The sequence below is a fragment of the Crocodylus siamensis genome, chromosome 11, assembly GCF_052110815.1.
Source record: "Crocodylus siamensis isolate JL-2025a chromosome 11, ASM5211081v1, whole genome shotgun sequence".
Lineage (NCBI taxonomy): Eukaryota > Metazoa > Chordata > Crocodylia > Crocodylidae > Crocodylus > Crocodylus siamensis.
The window spans coordinates 8362962-8382645 of record NC_143405.1 but is presented as its reverse complement, the minus strand read 5'-3'; the positions used below and the strand labels follow the sequence as shown (position 1 = coordinate 8382645).

At 55.1% G+C, this 19684-nt stretch overlaps 1 protein-coding gene across 2 annotated transcripts; it reads left to right on the top strand.

The window, feature by feature from the left end:
• Positions 1 to 132: 132 nt before the first annotated feature.
• On the top strand, positions 133 to 19187 carry AIF1L (allograft inflammatory factor 1 like). 2 transcript variants are annotated; one of them, XM_090022286.1, is made up of 6 exons: positions 247 to 412; positions 520 to 581; positions 6750 to 6816; positions 11187 to 11228; positions 13330 to 13492; positions 16380 to 19187. In XM_090022286.1, the coding sequence occupies exons 1-6, from the start codon at positions 382 to 384 to the stop codon at positions 16465 to 16467; spliced, it is 453 nt and encodes a 150-aa protein (XP_089878412.1). In that variant the 5' UTR covers positions 247 to 381; the 3' UTR covers positions 16468 to 19187. The 2 variants fall into 2 exon arrangements, with proteins under 2 accessions (XP_089878413.1, XP_089878412.1); XM_090022287.1 differs by lacking the exon at positions 520 to 581 and having other exon boundaries at positions 133 to 412.
• Positions 19188 to 19684: the final 497 nt, after the last annotated feature.

Below are 19684 nucleotides of genomic sequence, written 5' to 3'. Positions count from 1 at the left end.
GATTAAAATGTAACATCACTATGTACGTCTGTCTGTGTATCTATGTAGTGATGTTACGGGTCAGCGTGAGGTACAATGTGCGTACGCGCGGGCTGGGCGGGAGTGAGGTCGGACGCTCCCCCCAGCCCGTTGCTCTCCGAGGGGACGAGGCCAAGGGGGAAACGCAGCGAGCGGCCGGTCCGGAGCCGCCTGCCAGGGCCTGTGGCGCGGCCGCGGCGGCCCCGGCCGACCCCTGCAGACGCGGGCTGGAGGCGGCCGCCGCCCCCGCGCGGCTCGGCGCCGCCCTGCCTGCCCGCGGCCGGGGCGGGACAGCGGCCGGCTCGCCCGGCAGAGGGGCCCGCGAGCCGCGGCCGGCGTGCGCTCCGCTCCCGCGCCCGCAGCATGGCGCTGGCGATCAACAGCGGCGCGCAGGGTAGGGCCGGGGCCGGGGCCGGGGCCGGGGCCGGGGCGCGGGCCGGGGTAGGGGCCGGGGCCGGGGCCGGGGCGCCCCCCGCGCTAACGTGTGTCCGCTCCGTGCAGGGGGGAAAGCCTTCGGGCTGCTCCGGGCGCGGCAGCAGGGCCGGCTGGAGGAGATCAACAAGGTAGGAGCCGCTGGGGAAACTGAGGCACGGGGGGGCGGGGGTAGGCAGGGCTGGTGACCTGGCTGCAGGGGCGCCGGGGCAGGGCTGAGCTGGCCCGGGGCGGCTGAGGAAACTGAGGCACGGAGGTGGCAGAGCCACTCGTCCAAGGGCGGAGTGGGGGCGCTCTTCCTTTAGCTGCAGAAAGCCTGGAGCCCTGGCTGGGAGCGGGAAGCCATCGCCTCCCCCTCCCACTCGGCTGCCAGGCTCCAGTTTGGGGGGCCGCGGCTCCGCTGGGCTGCTCACGCGGGGCGGGGGTGGAGGGTCCCCGGAGCAGAGGGGCTGGTGGAAAGAGCCGCCCTAGCGCTCACTGCATGGCTGCATGGAGCGGCTGCCCCTTGGGGGCCCACGGAGCCGCAGGGCCCCTCGTGCAGCCCGGGCAGGGCTCGGCGGCTAACTGGACGGGCCCGGGATGGGCTGGCAGGACACTAGGAACAAGCAGCCAGGCCTGTCCTAACTCTTGGCTCTTGGGGCCGTTGGCCGGAGTCCTAGTGCTAGCGCAGCAGCTTGCAAGCGCTGGCAGGGTCGCAGGGCTGGGTCCAAGGCTGTGTGGAAACGAGCCGCCCCCATCCGACAGGACCCGTGGAGATAAGCCGGATATCGCTCTCTGCCCCCCCCGCCAGCTCCCCCCCCGCCAGCAGGTGCAGCATCCCCTGGGGCATGCAGGGTGCTCCCCATGCCTGTCATGCCAGGGAGGGCTGGGCTGGCAAAGGGCCACAAGCAAAAGGAGCTGGCAGGGGATGGGGCAGCTGGTCGGGTGCTGGGGGGAGCCGGTGGGGCAGATCTGTTTTGTACCCCCAAGGTGTTGGCCCTGCCCTGTGCCCCTCTGGGCACAGGAGACTCTCCTGGGTGCTGGCCTTTCAGGTGGCTGAAAGATCAGGCCTGTCTTGTTAAGGGGCATTCAATAGCCAGGTGTGAGAGTGAGAAGAGACCAAGGGTCTTTCTGCCCTTGATCTAACCAGCGCAGAGTCTGTGGCCAGTGCTAGTAGCACAGCGATGCTCCCCGAGGCTCTGCCTTGAAAGAGCGATGGGGTGGGCTCCATGCCTACACCTGCCTCCAGGTCCCCCGCAGGGGCAGGGTGGCAGCCCAGGGGGCAGGTGGAGCCACCCTCCAGTGGAGGGTGTTGGATCTTCCCTGGGCAGGGAGCTCTTCCTTCGCGCCCGGGGCCCCGGAGCTTGGAAATCAGCGGGGAGTGGGATTTACTTGCGCTCGTGAGAGGGAGCATTGTGCACCGGTGGTTGCTGAGTGGCCAGCTGCCACAACAGTCCCCTCGGGAGCGCGCCGGGGGAAGAATGGGGGCTATTGTTCTGTGGGAAGGGCTTTCAGCTCTCGCTCTGATCTGTGTGGAGCTGCTTTGATTTCCTCTCCCTGGAGCGCGGAGTTTCTGCCCATCGCAAGGGCTGACTTCGTGTCTTCGTCCTTCTGACCGGTGGGGCGGGGTGGGGCGGGGAGGGCCGGGTGCAGGGCTTGTTGGACGGCCTACGGAGCTTGGCAGGGGGCCGGAGGGAAAGACGGCACACCCAGGATTAGAGAGCAAAGGTGCGGTGGGGTTAAACACTCCTTATGCAGGGCAAATGAGGTCCCTTTTGCTGGGGTATTAGCAAGCAGGCTTCTGGCTGGATGGGGAATCCTTCTCATGTCCTGGAGATTAGGTGTAAGATCCCCCAAGCTGTGATCAGGAGAGGGGCGGGAGAGAGGGAGGGTGGAAAAATCCTATGCTCTCTGTAGCAGGGACGGCAGGGGTCCTTGCCTAGGCATTGGAAGGGTGAGTTGTGCCACGTGGCTTTGGACCGCCCCAGCAGGTGCATTACAAAGTCTCTTTAGGCTGTGAGTGGAGAAAGTGAGGCACAGAGGGTGAGCGAGTTACCCAAGCCCAGTGCCCCAGGGCAGCCTTTGCCCCACCCGCTGTGTCCATGGTCTGCATCCAACCCACTCTTTTTTGTGGGCTTGAGTGAGATCAGTCAAGACCTTTGTCCTGGGATGGATTGACCTGGGACTTCTCAGTTCAAGTCCTCCCCTTCTGGTCTGCAGATGACAGAGCTTAGTGGGAGCCCTTTGCTGAGGACAGATGGGGACAGTGCGTGACATGAGGGCAGTGTGGGTGTGATGCTAAGAGGTCTCTGCCTGCAGGGACTGAGGGGTTGGAGTGGGGGAACAGCCCTGAGCAACAAACCCTCTGCTGCTTGCTCTCCCCACTCGCCTGCTTGCCCCGTCTCTGGGTTTCCCCTCTCTTCTCCGTGTGGGTGACTTCTTTTTGCTTTCTAATCTGTGCAGCTGTGCAACTGCAGAGACTTGAACCTGCCCCAAACCTCCCAAGGGCAGCATAGCTGACATACCAGGACACAGATGACATGGCTGGGAGCGGGTCGGGGCCTTATATGGGAAAGAGGCTTTCTCACACTTTCCAAAGGGACTTTGCAAAATCCCAAAGCGGCCAAAAATCCACGAGGCGGTTTCTTGGGAGGACCTATTGCCACTCCGTTCCTGCAGGCTTGCCTGCCTTCCCCTGTGCCCTTGACCGCTCGGTACGCTTGGTCCCCTCTGGATGGACTCGGCTCTACCTGGCTGGTGTCCCGTGCAGAGATCTCTCCCTGTGGTGATTAGGATCTCTGGCTCAAAGCCGCTCTCTGCCTCTGAAGGGCATTTGGGACTCTCCCCTTTCCAATGCATGTCTCAGGATGAAAGGACTTCTTTCTGCCATCTACTCCCATTACAGGCTGGTAATGGGGTGCTGAACTTTTTGCCTTGGGTCTAGTCCAGTGCAGATGGGGTAGCAGCCAGGATTTTACCTCTGGCCTGTGGAAAAGAAATTCTCGACCCCTCTTCCAGGGGTTGGCTGTTTTCCAAATGCCCGCAGGTGAATTCAGTTCCCTTCCCACGGGCAGTCTTATCTGGAGGCTCAAGAAGTCAGGATAACTGAGCCTCCTGCTGAAACAGCTCTCTGCAGAGCAAAGGATCTGAATGGGCTGGGGTGGAGGCGAGGCTGGCTGAAGCAGTTCAGGTTGTGTTAGAGGTAGGGGGGGCTTGTGGGACTTACAGGCCATAGGTAGCTCTGCATAGACCGCGTGCACATGCAGCTCCACTGGGGAGGGAACCAGCAGTGCTAGACAAGCCGCTGTGCCCCAGAGCTAGTGCTGCAGCCAAGGGCTGCCGGAGTGAGCTGCCCGCTGGAGCAGGGCTGGGAGTCCTCTGGGATGTTGCAAACCCAGTCTCGTGAACCCAGCATTCATTCCTGCCTGTGGCAGGGGGTCAGGCTAGATGATCTGTTCAGGTTCCTCCTGACCCTAGCTACTACGAACGGTCGGTTATGGAGCAACGTGAGTGTCCTGGAGCAGCCCAGGAGTCGCAGGCTGCAGCACATGCCTCCACTGTCCCTGCCTTGCATCGGGAAAGCTCTCATCCCCCCAACCCTCCCTCCAGCAGTGCTTCCTCTTGTACGCAGTTCATGTTCCCCCTGGGTTGGGGCAGGAAGGGATGTGTTGTCCCTCCTGGCTGCCACCTTTACTGGGTGAAACCTCCACCCCCTGTTCCTGCTCAGTGTGGGAGCCTGAGGTCTCTTCTGCTCCCTCCTTGTGGGTGACTGCAGGCAGGTCACGGCTGCCAGGGTTGCTTATGCCAGTGACAACCCTCCTGAGCTGCCTCGCAGCACAGGATCACTTGGCAGACTTCAGGTCTGCCATTGTATACCACAAGCCCATCAGATCACCGCCAGGCGGTACCTTGCCCTCTGCTACTCCATGTTGTTGTTGTGCTGCTGGAGCCTCTGGAGAGATGCAAAGCCAAGGGCATGACAGCTTGTGGACTTGGAAGTCCCCTTGCCCCCTACGTAAGAGGAGGATGTCAGCCTTCGCATCGTGGCTGCTTTGCCCAAGGTTAATGGCTTTCAGCCTCCCAGGAGCCCTACTGCTGGGCTCCAGCACTCGGCCCGGTTGGACTGGGAAAGTGCTTGCCCATTGTGTTGGACTGGAAAGCGATACCCTTGGGGAGAGATAAGGATCAAGGTCTGTGGAGCTGCCTTGGCTCACTGGGAGCTGCTGTGTTGTTTGCACCAGGTATTCCAGTCGTTCTCCAGCCTGCAGCAGTGCAAACAGATACCCGGGAAACACTGATTGGTATCGGGCAGTGTGCGTTGAACACGGGCGTTGCTCTCGCTCCCCGTGAAGCAGTTGTCTGATTCGGTCGCCCTGTCTAGATGGAGAGGGGACGGAGTATGGGTTTTACTATGCTGCCTCTGTCTGAACTGCGTTCACGTTATAGTCGTATCGCCTGCCTCGGTTTCCCTAGCTAACTTGTACAAGGGGAAAGAAGGGGTTAAGGGACACTGAAGCCAGAGCTGTGACTTGAAGGCCTCTCCTAGAGCAGAGATTCCCAAACTTTTTTCTTATTGCATGCCCTCTTCCAGATTTGCCAGCTGCCCGTGTACCCCTACCAGCACGTTTTATATTTTAACCCCTTACATGCAAATTATTATAATGAAAATGAAGTCCACCTTTACACAGTTTCTCTTGCGTACCCCCCCAGAGATGTCTTGCATACCCCCAGAGGTACACATACCATAGTTTAGATACCCCGGTACTAGAGCATTTGAATAGCCATGTACTGGGGAGGTGCTACCCAGGGGAGATAAGCAGCAGGGAGAAGAAGGGTCAGTGAGGGGGTGGGGGGCTTAGTAACAAAACTGGGAGCCTGTTATTCTGAAGGGCTCTGGGGGCTGCTCTGCAGTAGGGGGAAGGGATCAGGAGCTCAGTTGAGGCCTTTAGGAGGTGCTTGACTTTCCCTTGGCCCTTTCCCCAGCCAGCCTGGCTGCAACATGGGGCAGGGTTGTATTTGTAGGGGTCTAGGACGTGTAGAACATCTCCAGGCTAGAGATGACCTGCCGCACCAGACAGCCCCAGCGCTGCGGGCTGAGACTTGGAGCCAGGATATCCAAACCCCATGTGCCTGTCTGAGTGCTGCTCATGCAGCTGGCAGTGTTGCAGTGCTTGGGGAGAAAAAAAGCTCTTCCCCCAGTAGCCGTGCCTGGGCACTCTGCTCCCAGAGACAAGCCTGTGTTTGCAACATGTGCGTGCCACGTGCAGCCACTGCTGGTCCGAATCCCTCGGAGGGCCCTTATCCGGTACTAGCAAAACATGAGCACAGCAGATGTCAGTGACTTCTTCGGGGAAAAATGTGGCGTTCACTGCCCAAGATGCACCAAAGCCATCTGATTCCTTTGAGTTCCTCGGAGCTGGATGGGTGCGGGGGGCTGGAAGGAAAAGAAAACCCCTGTGGTGTACAGCTGCAGGGCGTGGGCTGTCAGCGGCATGTGATGGACAATGCTGCATGGGTTCAGCTCTGTCCTTGCCTTGGGTTTCTTGGGCACAGAAAACCACCCCCAAAAATCCAAAAACAAAAAAACCCCAACAAAACAACAAAGCAGTCTAGCTTGGATCCAGCCCTGTGGTAGCAGTGGGGGCTAGAGATGGCTGTACTGCCTGAGCATGGTAGACACGGGGCCTCTACAGTGTGAGAGGTAGTGGGGGAAGGGAGCTGTCTCCTGCATCTGATGCCTAATCTTTCTCTTGGCCTGGGCACAAACTGCGGTAGTGTGAACTCTCAGAGTGGAGTGCACGCCATCTGCACCCCATCCTGCATCCGGGGGTTTAAAAACTGGGAGACCACTATGTTCGTCACAAGGGAGCCAAAGCCATCCCTATGCAGAGCGTGTATATCGAAGTCTCCTAGACTTCAGAACCAAGATGAGGGCTTGAGACCCCTTGCATTTACCTCCCCAGACCCCACTGGGCTATTGGCAGAGTATTATCTTCTATATCACTGTCCAGCACCCCCTACCCCCAGACCTGGCCCTGTTGCAGTTCACGAGAGGAAGGTCGTTGCCAGAAGGAAATCCCCAGCCCCTGTGAAGCATTTCTGCTCGCATCGAGATCCTAGCTGCTGGGTGTATTTGGCGGGTGGGTGGGAGGTTGACCCTGTGTAGGACTCTGGGATAATAAAAAACAAGCGTGGCTTTTTGGCAGTCTGGTGGAGGCGCGTGAATGCATGCACACCCCTCTCTGCCTTCTTGGAGATTGGATGAGTTTTGTCTCGTGGGCCTTAACCTTTGGGAACTGTTTGTCCTCCACCCCCCTCAGGAATTCCTGTGCGACCCAAAGTTCAGCGATGAAGAGGATCTGGAGGAGAAGCTTGCCGTGTTTAAAGGTGAGACTTTCCCCCCTTGCAGCTGTATTCCCTGTGCCAAGTACAGCTTCTCTCCCAGCAGCTGGATCCAGCCAGACCGTGCAACTTGCTACCAGAGGAGATAAGTGACTGAGCCGAGATTAAAAGCAACCTCCTCTCATTCAGCGCTAAACAAAACTCCTCTGTGGCACTTAGTTTTCCCACAATAAGACTTCAGACGCCCCCTCAAGCGTTCCCTCCCTCCCACACGACCAGAGAACAATAGCGCTTCTCTGAAGGTATGTCGGCATGCAGCCGCAGCCCCGTCTTCTGTCCCCGAGGCAGCTTCAATGCTAGCGATGGCTGTATCCTTTGTGGGAAGGGGTGCAAAACCCTTCCCCAGGAAGGGGAGGAAAGGGTATTGCGTGTTAGGTGCTTGGGAGACGCTGTGCAGGGGCTTCCACTACAGCATCAGCAAGTTTCTCTCTTCAGGATCACTGAGTCTGTGGCACACAGCTGGGATCCCAGCTCCCCTAAATTACCGGACCTTTGGGTCAGCCCCGCTGTCCTGGTTTTTCCCTAATGCACAAATCACGCCTCTCCATTGCTCCAGAGCCCACCTCTGCTTGGCCAGCCTGGGGCGGATGTGGGAGATGTGCCTTGTTTGTCCTCATCAGCACATTCCTGGCTTATCAGCAGCTCTGGGGGTTTGATTTGGGCCCAGCGAAGTGCTGGGAGGGGATGAAGAGAGAAGCAGGCACAAGGCTGGCACCTGGGGCGGGGAGATGTCTGCCAGGCTCGGGCCCAGCCAGCGCCTCCAGTTCCCATTATGCCTTTATCAGCCGACACCGCCTCTGCCCTTGGGAGCTCCAGGAAATGGTGCCCTCTGTGTCATGCTCCTCCTAGGCATCCAGCCCTCGCCGGCTCCTAACCAAATAAAGCCTGGCTGACTGCAGCCCCAGAGACAGCTGCCTGACCCTGCTTCCATTCCAGGCACCGGCTGCTCCTTCCACCTCTTCCTTCGGCTTTGAAACAGGCCCTGAGGATGCTGGCTGGGACTTTTTTTCTGAGGGAACTGGATGCGGATGTCCTCAGGGGCTCCCTCTCCCTTCCCTGTGGCCTGCCTGTTTTTTCTCATGTCATTGCTGAACCCCTGGATAACATTGCCTTTGACCTGGGCACCCTTCAGACATTGCATTTTGGAGCCCCCTGTAACAAGAGCCTTCGGCATCTTCCCCGCCCCCCTCTCCTGCATCGGGCTGGCTGGCTCGCCCGCCTGCCTTGCTGGTGTCCCGCTCTGCACTGCCAGCACCTCCTCTGGCTCTGCCAACAATCAGGCCATTGTGCCTCTTGCCCCCCCTCTCTGCTCCCCCCAAACCAGAGCGTGCAGAACCGGCATTTGTGTAAATGCATCAGAGGCACAAGGGCAGGATTTCGCCTCATTGAATCTCCACAGCATGGGATGAAAGGGGAACGTGGTCGTGTGAGCTCCAGCTCGGAGAGCAGTGGGATAAAGCCACCTCTGTTTTCTGCACTCCTGTTCAACAGCATCCAAGGAGAAAGGAGAGTGTGAGCACACAGCGTGTGACACACATGCAGGGGGGTGGGATGCATGGCCCCGATGCTGCAGCTGGGACCAGTCGCTCTAGCCTTTACTGGCTCCCCAGAAGCTGCTGCTGTGTTCCCCTTCCCTGGGAGCCCACATGCCAGTGGCCAGCTGTTGCCTTGGGGGTACAGGTGCTGCAGCCAGGGACTGACAAACGGCTTGTTGAATCAAAGCATGAATCAAGGAGGAAACATGGCTCTAGCACCTTAACCTTGGTTACTTAGGTTTGGGCAGCAGGCTACTATCTCTCTGTTGCTAGCGGTGCTAGGAGTTATCCTAAAGAGAAGTTATCCTGCAACAGTTCTGCAGAAGGGATTCCCGGAGGCCCGTTCCTAACGCTTTATAACACGGATGGAGGAAGAGAAGTGGTCTCTTCACTATAGTGCCCCTCACCTTGGCTTCTGGGCATTTCACAGAGCTGAAGGGCAGAGGAATCAGGCTTTGTCCAGGTCATAAGGTTCTGCTCTGTCCCTGTTGGCAAAGGACAACGATCCCCAGAAATGGCTCTTCAGTTCAGAGCAAGTTGAGGCATAGCAGTGACCCAGATGTTCTGGGACTTGTGCTTTGCTTTGCAATGGCAAGGTGTGATAACAAGTAGGCCAATGCCATCCTGCACACCACAGCAGGTTGAAATACGCTGGCCAAAAGTCCAGATCCTTGTGTCCAGAACGTTTTCTCTCCAAAAGACTCTTTTAGAAATTGGCCAGACAGGGTCTTGGATACGTGTGGCTACAGTGCGCATTCACAAGAGCCAGCTCATTGTAGAGTATTAAACAGTATCTGTGGTGTGTTTAATACCCAGCTCCAGCTGCAACCCAGGCCAGGACTGTCCTGATGCCTTAGAGATGTGAAAGGCTGCAGTTTCTTCCTTCTTCTTGGCTCCCCAGCCAGTCCTGGCACATGGTCTTGCCTTGCTGTTGAAACAGTTCCTAGCTAGAAAGCATCACTGAAGTGACTGGTGACTAGTTAGCTGGCAACTTTGTTCTGAATCTCCAAGTTTGTGGCCCAGTAAAACTGCCCTGAATGATATAACCTCCTGCATTCCCTGTATTACCAAACCCAGCTTCCAAAGGCTATTGTGGAAACCAGAGCAACCAAATAAAGCCCTAAGAGGGTCCTTGAACACAGTGGCAAAGGCAACCCAGTTCATGCTTGCATTTGATTGCTAATGAGGGGGTTGGGTTCCCTGGGCTGTATGGCATGTACGTGGCTCCTGCTAGCACTAATGAGCCTTCTGCCATCCCATCAGGTGACCCTCTCAGCTCTGAATGGGAGCCTAGGGCACTAATTGGAACCTCTGACCTGGCATTTGGCCTAATTGGTTTTTGGCCCATTGAAGGGGCTTTGGTAGCTGCAGAGCCCCTTTGAGACCCTGGGTCCTGGTTTAATTGAGGAACCACTTGCCCAGTTCTCCATTGTGTCCTACGTGATCGTCGGGATAGTCGCTGGCCTGGCGAATGATGTGACTGCACTAGTAATATGGAGAAAGCTTTAGGAGGTCCATGCCAAAGCTCCGCTTTCAAAATGATGTTAGTGTGGAACCATTTGAGGATCTAATAATGGAGCTGTGTAATGGCTGCTAACCCTCTGCGTCCGCTCTAAGCACTAGGGCGAATGGTCCTCCGAAGAGAGAGTACTATCCCTTTAAGAGCCACTGAGCCTCAAAGAGGTGATGAATTATTCATGGCATGCCCTCTTGCATATCCCTTTGAATTCCTGGAGGATGCACAATAGAGAAGTGCCCATTCTGGATTATAGCTCCTCAGAAACTGGAACTAGCCCACAGGGAAAACCCAGCCTTGTTACTTGTGTAATTGGCTGTCTACCTACGTCTGTTGGTCTCCTACCCGTAACCTTTACATGTCCTCATAGTTTCATAGTTTCTAGGGTCAGAAGGGACCTGAGCAGATCATCAAGTTCGACCCCCTGCAAACGACCCCAGCAAGGTGCACATCTAGCCTCATCTATATCCCTAACTTGATCTGCTCCACCACTGTGCTGCGTCTGTCTGCCTCTCCGTCTCCCACACAGAGGGGCACCCCAGCAAAGGATTTCTCAAGTCAGCAACAGCCCATGGATGCTGGGCTTTTTTCAAAAGGCTGGACATTTCCAGGGTTTGAGAACTCTGCCCTGTGAATGCTACAGGTGGTGGTGGTGCTGGGCACGTCTGCTGTTTGGGCTCAGTACCTCGACTGAGGTCATAGCCCCTTGTGCTAGGTGCTGGACCTAGACTTGCTAAGGCAGTCCTTCCCCAGGGCACTTGCAGCTTCAATGGAGGGCATGGCCAGCAGCTTGAGAGGAGAGGGAAGTGGTCCTGACCCAAATGCAAAACCCAGGTCTGAGCCAAGAGGAGAACCGGTATCCCCCCATCCACTAGACCATACTACCTCTCACTTTCTCCCTATGGGCACAGTGCAGCAATTGGCTGGACACCCATGGCCAAGCGTTTTGTCTTCTGAGAAGGCATCTGTGTTTCTCCCTTCAAAGGAGGTGTGTGGGATTGGACTAGATGGGCAGGTGCCTTGTTACAGCCTGACTTATATACACTCTTTGGCGTATCCTCTTGGTGATCTGGTCCCTGTGCCCAGCCATGAAGCGGCATCCCCGTTGCAGCTCCATGGTGGCACTTTGTCCTGTCCAGCTGATCTCAGTATTGCCCTCTTTCCCCTTCCTGCTGTTCCCCCAGGCAGTGCCGTCCTACCGGGCTAAGCAAGCCAAGCTTTCTCCATCCCTGTGAGCGTCCTAGTAGCTGTTCTCTTGAAGCTGCTGTGACCTGCTAACTTGCTTCTGTGTGTCTCTCTTCCAGAGAAGTACATGGAGTTTGACCTGAATAACCAAGGCGAGATTGGTGAGTGACTCCTGGAGGGACACTCTGCTGGTAGGCTAGAAGGGGGCGGCCATCTAGGGCTCACCAGGACTGAAAATCCCTTACCTGGGCTCTTCAGGTTCCCTTCTCAGCTGTGGTTCCCAGTCCTGGTCTCTGGCACAATGTTAGAGAGCCTTTCCTCTGCTTTTTGGCCCTAGAGCATGCTGTCCCTGCACATCCACTGTCTGTCTTTGGTGTCTTTGCTGCCTCAAGCTCTAGACATCTCTTAAGATCTTGGTTTCAAACTTCATTTCTCTTTCTCCTGGGTCTCTGCTTTACTCCTGCTCTTCCTCTCTGTTCTGGGATCTGCTCTCTTCCGCCTTGCCCCCTCTTTGTCCCAAAGGCCCTCTCTTGCCCAGCAGTATGGAGAAGAGCCAGCAGCCAGGTTTGCTGCTCAGATTAACCTGCAGCCTCAGGGTACAAAGCTGTACAAAACCCCAAGGCTTTGTGATGGTTATTGAAAATCCAAGCTGGTGCATTGGGCAGTAGGACAGGGCTCCCTTCTGAGGGGCAGAATGAGCCCCCAGACCTGGAAGGAGAAGGTCAGAGGATGAATTGGTCCCTGGTTCAGTTGGTAGTAGGTGGCTTCGGGCTTTGCGAGGAAGAATATGACCCAGTTCTGGTACAGGTACCATGGCTTTTACTGAGTGGTAGCCTCACAGCTAGTCTTCCCACAAAAAGAGAAGAGTCTGGCCCACGGGGTCGGGATCCAGGCTTTCCCACGCTCCAGTGTTGGTGTGCTGCGCTCTGCTTTGGGTAGCCAGCCCCACCAAGGCAGAGGGGTGGTCGTCCTGCATTTCCTGTGAGCCAGAGCCCCTGTTGTCTGACCCAACATGTACTTGGGAAGCTGGAGAAGGGGACCTGGCTTTGAACCCTGCTGCTGTTTACGGGGAGGGAAGGAGGCTGCGGCTCATTGTTCTCACTTGAACAATCCTAAGGAAATGACCTCAGGCCCTGCCAATGCAGGAGGGGTTCAGGGCTGGCTCCAAGGGGCCTGTTTGCTTCTTGTTTGGCCTCTAAAATATTGGTGCTGCTTTCCCCGTCCCCACCCCTTTCCTACACTGTGATTTTTGGCAGCACTGGACTAGCTAGACAGGGGGAAGCTTTTCTAAGAGGCCCTGTTGCCCGTTGCTGCAGGAACCAACCTTGAGCATGTCTGTGACACTCTTCATCCCCAGATCTCAAACCTGATGCTTAAATTTGACCATACAGAACCAAGTGCTCTGGGTTCCCATGTCCCTAGGCCCGCGGCTCCCTTTGCCATCACATTCACGAGGCAGAAGCATAGCCTGATATTAGATTTCCCGGCTGGAGACAAGGAGCCACGGCCCTCACGGTTTCCCCTCTGTGAGGCAGCAAGCCCCGATGGAGTTGGAAATCGGCTCTTGGGGGGTGGCTGGTCCCCTGCTTTGCATCTGGGTTACAGCACAAGCTGCAGCCCAGGAAGAGGGGGCTGCGACAGTGCCTTCATCACCTGCACTGCCCAAGTGGGGTTTCTGCATGGGCCAGTCTCTCCCCCTACCTCTTTCCCCCACATAACTAATTGTCCTAATTCTCAGATGCCCAGCCTGGGCTGCCTGACGGACTCCGGCATGGCACAGTCTGTGTAATGGCATTTACAGTGCACCTGCTTCCACTCTGCAGCGGCTTACATTGTATTTGCCAGGAGATCCTCTTCGTCCTCCACCTAGGCCAATTATACCTCTCTTGCCTTTTAGAACAGTGTCTGAGGGCTAGGACAAGGGCAAGCATCCATGGCCTCTTTGTCTAGCTGCTAATGACCATGCTGTTGATTGCCAGGAGGAGCAGCTAGGGTTCATGGGCTCCCACTCCATGTGTGCTGCACCCCAGGAGGCTGTCAGCAGAGCCCTCAGTGTGGTGCTGGGGGTCAGATGCTCCGTCTCTGGCAGGCTTATTGCTTATTGACACATGACCTCCTTTCTGGGGTGTAGCCCACTCCCTAGCATGGCCCTTGAATGGTGCCCGCATGTCCAGAAAGGCCCTGTCTCCCAGGGGTTGACCCCTGTTGAGCACTGCTGCCCTCTTCCCCGCAGCACTGACCCTCTGGCTCTCCCTCTCTCAGACCTGATGTCGGTCAAAAGGATGATGGAGAAGCTGGGGGCGCCGAAGACGCACTTGGAGCTGAAGAAGATGATCTCGGAAGTGACGGGCGGGGTGAGCGAAACCATCTCCTACCAGGACTTCGTCAACGTGATGCTGGGCAAGCGCTCTGCTGTCCTCAAACTGTAAGTGTGCCGCGGGGTGAGGGAGGACGCACGGGTCGCTGGGAGCTGAGCTTCGGGCATCGAGCCTGGTGCAGGCACCAGCTGCTCTGCCTGGGAGAGTGGGGAGGGAGAGGCAAAGATGGAGTGAGAACCTGGCTGCCCTGGACGGGCTGGCATGGGGACAAGACCCTCGAGGGCACTTCACAAAGGGAGCTGGTACCCATTTGGGGCCAGGGCTCACTCCATGGGGTGCTTGGAGGATGGGGTCTGAGGCTGAAGTATTCTGGCTTTGAGGTCCCTGCTCCGTTCAAGCCACCTTCCCAAGCTGACCGTGGCTGGCTTCAGGAAGAGGGCCATCCTTGGTCTGATGTTCCCTCACGCTGCTGGACAGGCATGGCAGAGATGCCTCCTGTGTTGGGAGAGGTCTGCTCCCACGTGGTCATGGCAGGGTTAAAGCATGCAGCGTACCTGCATGTGTAGGACACCGAGCAGCCCATCCTTGCTATGGGTTGTCTTCCCAGAGCCCAAGCAGGCTGGGCATGAAGCGGGCTCCCTTGCTGTGGCTACTGTATGTGCAAGATACGGACGGCGTTGCCAAGGAGCTAGCTGTTTCCTTTCCGGCTCCTACCTCCAGCTGCTCTCAACCCAAACTGTTTTGGGGGCTAAAGGGTTAGTGTTGCATCTCCGTCCCCCCAGACCCTCTGTGTGAATGACTCTTGGCATCAGAATTCCTTTCCATTTTCTCCCTCCTCCTGGGTATTTCTGGGGTTGGGGGAGAGCAGGGTTTCCCCTCCCGCAATAACCCACTCCTCTTCTCACTCCTTGGGCCGTGTCCAGAATCCCACCTCGCTTCATCCCTGCCTTGTGCTGCGGTTTCCTCTTCCCTTGGCATCCCAGGGGCTGGCAGGGGAATGTGAGAGTGGGTGAGGGGCAGGGGAGGCACTTCTACTGCGGTATGAGCCCTTGGTACCAGCCTCCCACGGCTCCTCGTGCCCTCCTGACAGGGCTATGAAAGCCCTGCTCTAACAAATGGCTGCTGGGCCCCAGCTTGGCTGCTGAGTGCAGTGGGATGGGTCTGCTGGCTCCTTCCCAGCCCTGCTAATGTCTCTTTTTTTCATGCATTTCACGGCCACCAACTAAGCTTAGTCCCCTTCTTGTCTTTCAGTGCAATGGGTACGTGGGTCCTTTCCTTTGCCCCCCCTTGCCTGCTCCCTGGGGGTACAGCCCGTGTAACTGGCCACCCCTGGGCCTGTAGAAACATTGTCCCTTAACCTGCTGGGTATTTCAAGGCAGTGAAAACCTTTCCAAGTCTTCTTCAATGCCTTTGTGTGAATGGGTCAGTGCGTGGTGTTTCCAGATGTCCTTGTCCCAGGGTTCCTGTGTATCTTCCCTAAACCCTTGGGGGCTTGTCCTTGGCCATCTATTTTCTCTGTGGAAGCAAGCCGGCCTCAGGCCTGTTCGACACCTCCCATCTTTGGCCCCACTGCTGAATAGTTCGAGAGGATGGGTCCCTTTTCAGCACATGCACAAACAGGCACACCATTGTCCTCCAGCTGGGTTTAAGTTTCCACCAAGCCCCAGCTGAAACAAAAGCTGCAGAGCTAAGGTGGCAGCTGGCTGTAGTGGTGCCGCTCCAGTTCTTGGGAAGAAAGTGGCAATGGTGGCAAAACATGCTGGAGTCATTCAGTCACTGCCCCGTGCCACCGGCTGCTTTCCTCCTCTGGGCCTGGCGCACGGCTACAGTGGCTGCTCATTCTTGCTTTCAAATCTACGGGTGCACAATTTGCAGCAGTGGCCATTTTGGTTCAACAAACCAGATGCCAATGGTTTGTCTCTGCCCACGCAAAGTGCTCTAGATATGTGGTGTATTTGCACAGAATTTCAGAAGCAGCCCCCTGAAATGAACCTGCAGAGGAGGAGCACATGAGTAACTCTTGCAAACTTTGCCTTGAAGTGAAGATTTTGGAGGTTCCTTTAGAAACTGCAGAGCTGGATGTGGTGGCAGTACTGCCCTCTGGCGCTGATTTGAGGAAGTAGCATATATAATAATTTTTTTTTTCAAAATGCTAAATGCATCACTGGTGATGAGGCTATAACATACTGTTCTGCCCTCCTACAGAGCCTGACATCTGAGGATCTCCAAATACTTGGCTAAGTTTAATACACAGTGGTCACGTCTATGCATGAATATTAACATGAAGCAAATTAACTCCGGAGTTTATTGCTCTTATGGTCTGCTGTCTGCCCATGTGCCTGGGACCACAGCGTGTTGAGCAGCCCTGGCTGGCAAGGGGCCCCAAGGGTCAGCCTGCCAGCCCGGGGCAGCTTCCCTCAGCTGGGCGTGCTGCAGAGGGGACTGGGTGGGGCACAAAGGTGCTCCAGAGCAGGGCTAGCTGGCAGGCAGCCCCTGCACTGAAGCAACCTTGTGCCCCAGCCAGCCCGGGTAGCATCTGCATGTGCGCTGCTGCAGAGTGAAAAACTCTGCAGCAGGATAGTACCTGTATTTACAAGTATTGTCATTGTGGAGTAAATTAGTTTACTCCAGCCTAATAAGGGTACATGTGTAGATGCACAACATTTACTGCACAGCTAATTAGCGTACTGCACAGTAAGTGTCCCATGTTGACGCGCGCAGCAATAGCATGTGTATGCTGTATGGAACCTCCCTATTTTACAGGTAGGGAAACAGATGCATGGAAAAGTTAATTGAGTTTTTTAGCAGCCAAGCTGAAGATATGACCCAGGAGCCCTGACTCGGTGGTTTTGGATTCCCAGATTTTCTCACATAAGAGGAAGGCGTTGTTATGGTTTTTTGGGGGTTGTTTTTTTCAGCTGAAGCTGTAGACTTTGGCCTTGAGGCAAAGACAACCCAATTTTCTTACTTCCCACTCTTGCTTATCTCTTTCAGAGTCATGATGTTTGAAGGAAAAGCCAATGAAAACAATCCAAAGCCTTCTGGCCCACCTCCAGAGAGGGATATTGCCAGCCTTCCCTGACAGCGATCAGCTGGAAAAGCAAAACGTGTCAGCACCACGCTGCTTGGCTGGGCTGTCACGAAGGTTACCTGTCTGTTACTCTTACTTTGGACAGTCTTAGGTGTAAACTAATCTGCCTTAGAGGAACAACAAGGGAAGCCCAGGGACCCCCTCCAGTCTGCACATAGCCACCTCTCCGCTGCATCCTCAGCCAGTCTCTTCTGCTAGAGAAGCTGTAGTAAAGGCATAACATGAAACCAAAAAAACCCCAACCTCACTTATCGGTTGAGAAACTGCTGATCACTTCCCAGGGTCATTGGCCTGGATCTCTCAGCTGGGAGGAGGGGCTACCCTCTTTCTATCAGGTGGGTCCTTCACTGGGGTGAATTGAATGCTGAATCTCTGCCCGCTCCTCACATGGCTTTGCTGCCAGAGACTGCTAGGGCACCCCCAGCAGCAGCTGCCGCATGGGACACAGGGAGCTAAGTGCCTTCTGAAGTTCACCCTGCAGCTCCCATCTTCAGGTGGGTTCCTGCCCCCTTCCCCTAAACCAGCAGTTTGCCAGCCAAAATGTCTCTCACATCTCCCACAGCCTGTACCAAGTCTCCAAGAGGAAGGCTGGGAAGGGGGAGGGCTGCATGAGACATGCTGGGGGACAGCTCCTGGAGGCTAGGTGCTGGGAGAAGGGCGGGTAGGTGAGGATTATCACAGCTTGGAGGGCTGGGAAGGAAGCGGTGCAAGTCCCCTGCATATTGAGCGATAGTTCTTTAGTGTCTGCTCCTGGGACTCATCCCAGAGGGTCCCAGCCACGGGTACACTGAATCAGGAGTGCTCCTCTCTGTCCCTATTCAGTCATGCTTGCTCTTCCCTAACCAACACAGACCCCAATTTTGACATCCAGCCTCCCTGCGTCTCTTGGCATCCACTCTTAGGGAGTTCCTGTTGATAAATGATCCCCAACCTTGGTGCTGACTGCCATGGTCAGGCTATGAAGGCTACGGCAGGGCTTGGTGAGAAACGAGGGGGTCTGACTGGATACTTTTGTCTTTCTGTCTGTATAGAAGTAGCTATGGTAAGACTAGGAAGGAGAAGCCAGAGAACCCTGCGAGCCTCTAAGGCACAGGCCTCTTGTGCGCGTTAGAGCAATTGATTGCAAATTAGGAAATGCATGGTGGTGGGTACTGGGGAGCTTGTAATCTTAATGTATTATGTAGGATTGCTTATTGGAAGTGAAGCACTGGCTTTAATCAATGCCCCCCATCAAGCTAGCTGTCCCCATGAAACAGAGAAACTCTCCAAACCACGTGTTCCAGGATGCATTGGCTCTGGGATTGAGCTGGGTTAGATGCTTGGGTGTTTAGGAGCCTGGAGAAGCCTTTCCTGCTGGCTGAATCAAGGTGCAAACCCATAAGTTTCTAGATCTGCTAAAATGTCTGGCTGAAATTGGGGCATGATAGAAGCTTAAAACCTGCAGGACAGGGGAAATCCTCCCTACATTAAGGCAAGCTAAAGTCTCAGTGACTTCCACCTATATAAAGCCTGCTGAATGTGTAGGATTAAGCCTGGAGTGTGCTCTGCAAGCTGCTGGCAGGAATTTGCCACTGCTGATTTTTCATACGGAAACTACAAAAGGAGCTACTTGACATGTCAAGGCATTTCTGGGTGGCTATAAGCTGAAGCTCATGCCAGAAATGAGACAATGGGCAAGAGTTGCCCCTGGATAGCAATTTTGCTGGCTGCTGACTGAAGGATGCAGACACGAATGTTGAATCTGTGAAGAAGCCGCAGAGCCAAACAACTATCTTGGTGGGCCCCTCTTTGCCCGGGGTGGATGCCTGATGTCCCTGGAGATGATTCTACTAAGTCAACAGTTGGTTGCAAAAGCTGTTGCTGCTTCTGTCTATTGAGTTTTTAAAGGTAGACTTCCTAATATATTGGGTTTTCTAGGAGGCTCCTTGTAATGTGAATAAGCAGCTGGCCTCTGAAGTTTGGTCGTTTCCCTCACTGCCAGTGGCCAGTTAGTTCAGTTCCATAAAATCAAATCTAAATTGGCTGTTTTCTCTCACCTGGTGGGAAAACCAGCCCAGCTAGTCTTACTTTGGACGTTCACAGGAAACGCTGGGGATGTCCTACAGCTGGAGGAGAAAGTGAGATCAGAGAAGTCCAGTCTGAGCCCCTTGAATCCATCCAGCCTTGCTCTGGGGGAGTTTACTTTCTTTATATAGCTGGCCTCTGAACTTCTGGGATCTTACAAACAAATGCTTTTGTTTAAATGTATTACAATGGGACCGTGCTCATGAGTGAAATTCAGCACATTGGAAAGGTTGTCTTTGCAGAGCTGAGACCTTTTGAGGGCAGGGAAGGACTTGCCTGATGCCAGTGTAGCTGGGACCATGCGCTGATCATTCGGGACACTGATGCGATCATTGCCTTCTACTTAAAACTCTTGGAATCTGGTTGTTTGCTGCTGGGGTTTCATTGCTTACTCTGTTTCTTCTTTTATGTTCTTGGCAGCTTTTAACTTTTGTGGTTTTTTTAAATCCTTGTATAAATAAAAAGTCCAAATAATTGTAACTTGACTAGACATCTTGCTCCTTCCAAGGGCTATAATTTTTTTTTTATGTCTTGCTGTCATCTTTGTATGAAAACTTTGGAATTGTGAGAGAGGGAGAGACTGCAGATGAGGGTGGCACAGCTCGGCTTGTCCAGGTGGAAAAATAAACCTTCTGAAACAACTTGAAGCTTTGGCATGTCCTGGTTTTGTTTGGACTAGGGGAAAACCTAGTTCTTACCCTGCCCCCCCGGAGGGTTTTGCCTACCTTCTGCCAACTCATTTTGGCCCATGCTTTTGTCCTGGGATACAAACAGGAGGTGGAAATCCTAAATCAAAGCACATCTGTCTGAAATGCTTCTGTTACCACTGCTTGTTTTCCACCGCAGAAACAACAAAACTTCTCTTCAGGTACGACCCCTGCCTCCATCCCATCCCTGAAGAATAAGGGCAAAAGACAAGTCCTTCCATCCTAATGCAAATCACCAAAGCAGGGCCCAGGACATGTGGGGCAGATTCCTCAGCTGGCATTGCAGAGGGCTGCACAGCTGCCCATGTGCCCCAGCATGGGCAGGAGAAACAAGTAGAGGACTTCTGCTACAGTCTTTCTAAAGCGCGTGTGTACTTCCCTGGGGCCAGCACTCACTTCAAGTCTTGGAGATTGGAACCAGGAGGGCAACTGATTTA

Excerpts from the sequence above, each read along its gene's own strand:
- AIF1L (XM_090022286.1), top strand. The coding sequence starts at position 382 with ATGGCGCTGGCGATCAACAGCGGCGCGCAGG. Across the intron at positions 11,229-13,329 it reads GAATAACCAAGGCGAGATTG|ACCTGATGTCGGTCAAAAGG; the intron begins GTGAGTGACTCC and ends TCCCTCTCTCAG. Across the intron at positions 13,493-16,379 it reads CGCTCTGCTGTCCTCAAACT|AGTCATGATGTTTGAAGGAA; the intron begins GTAAGTGTGCCG and ends TATCTCTTTCAG.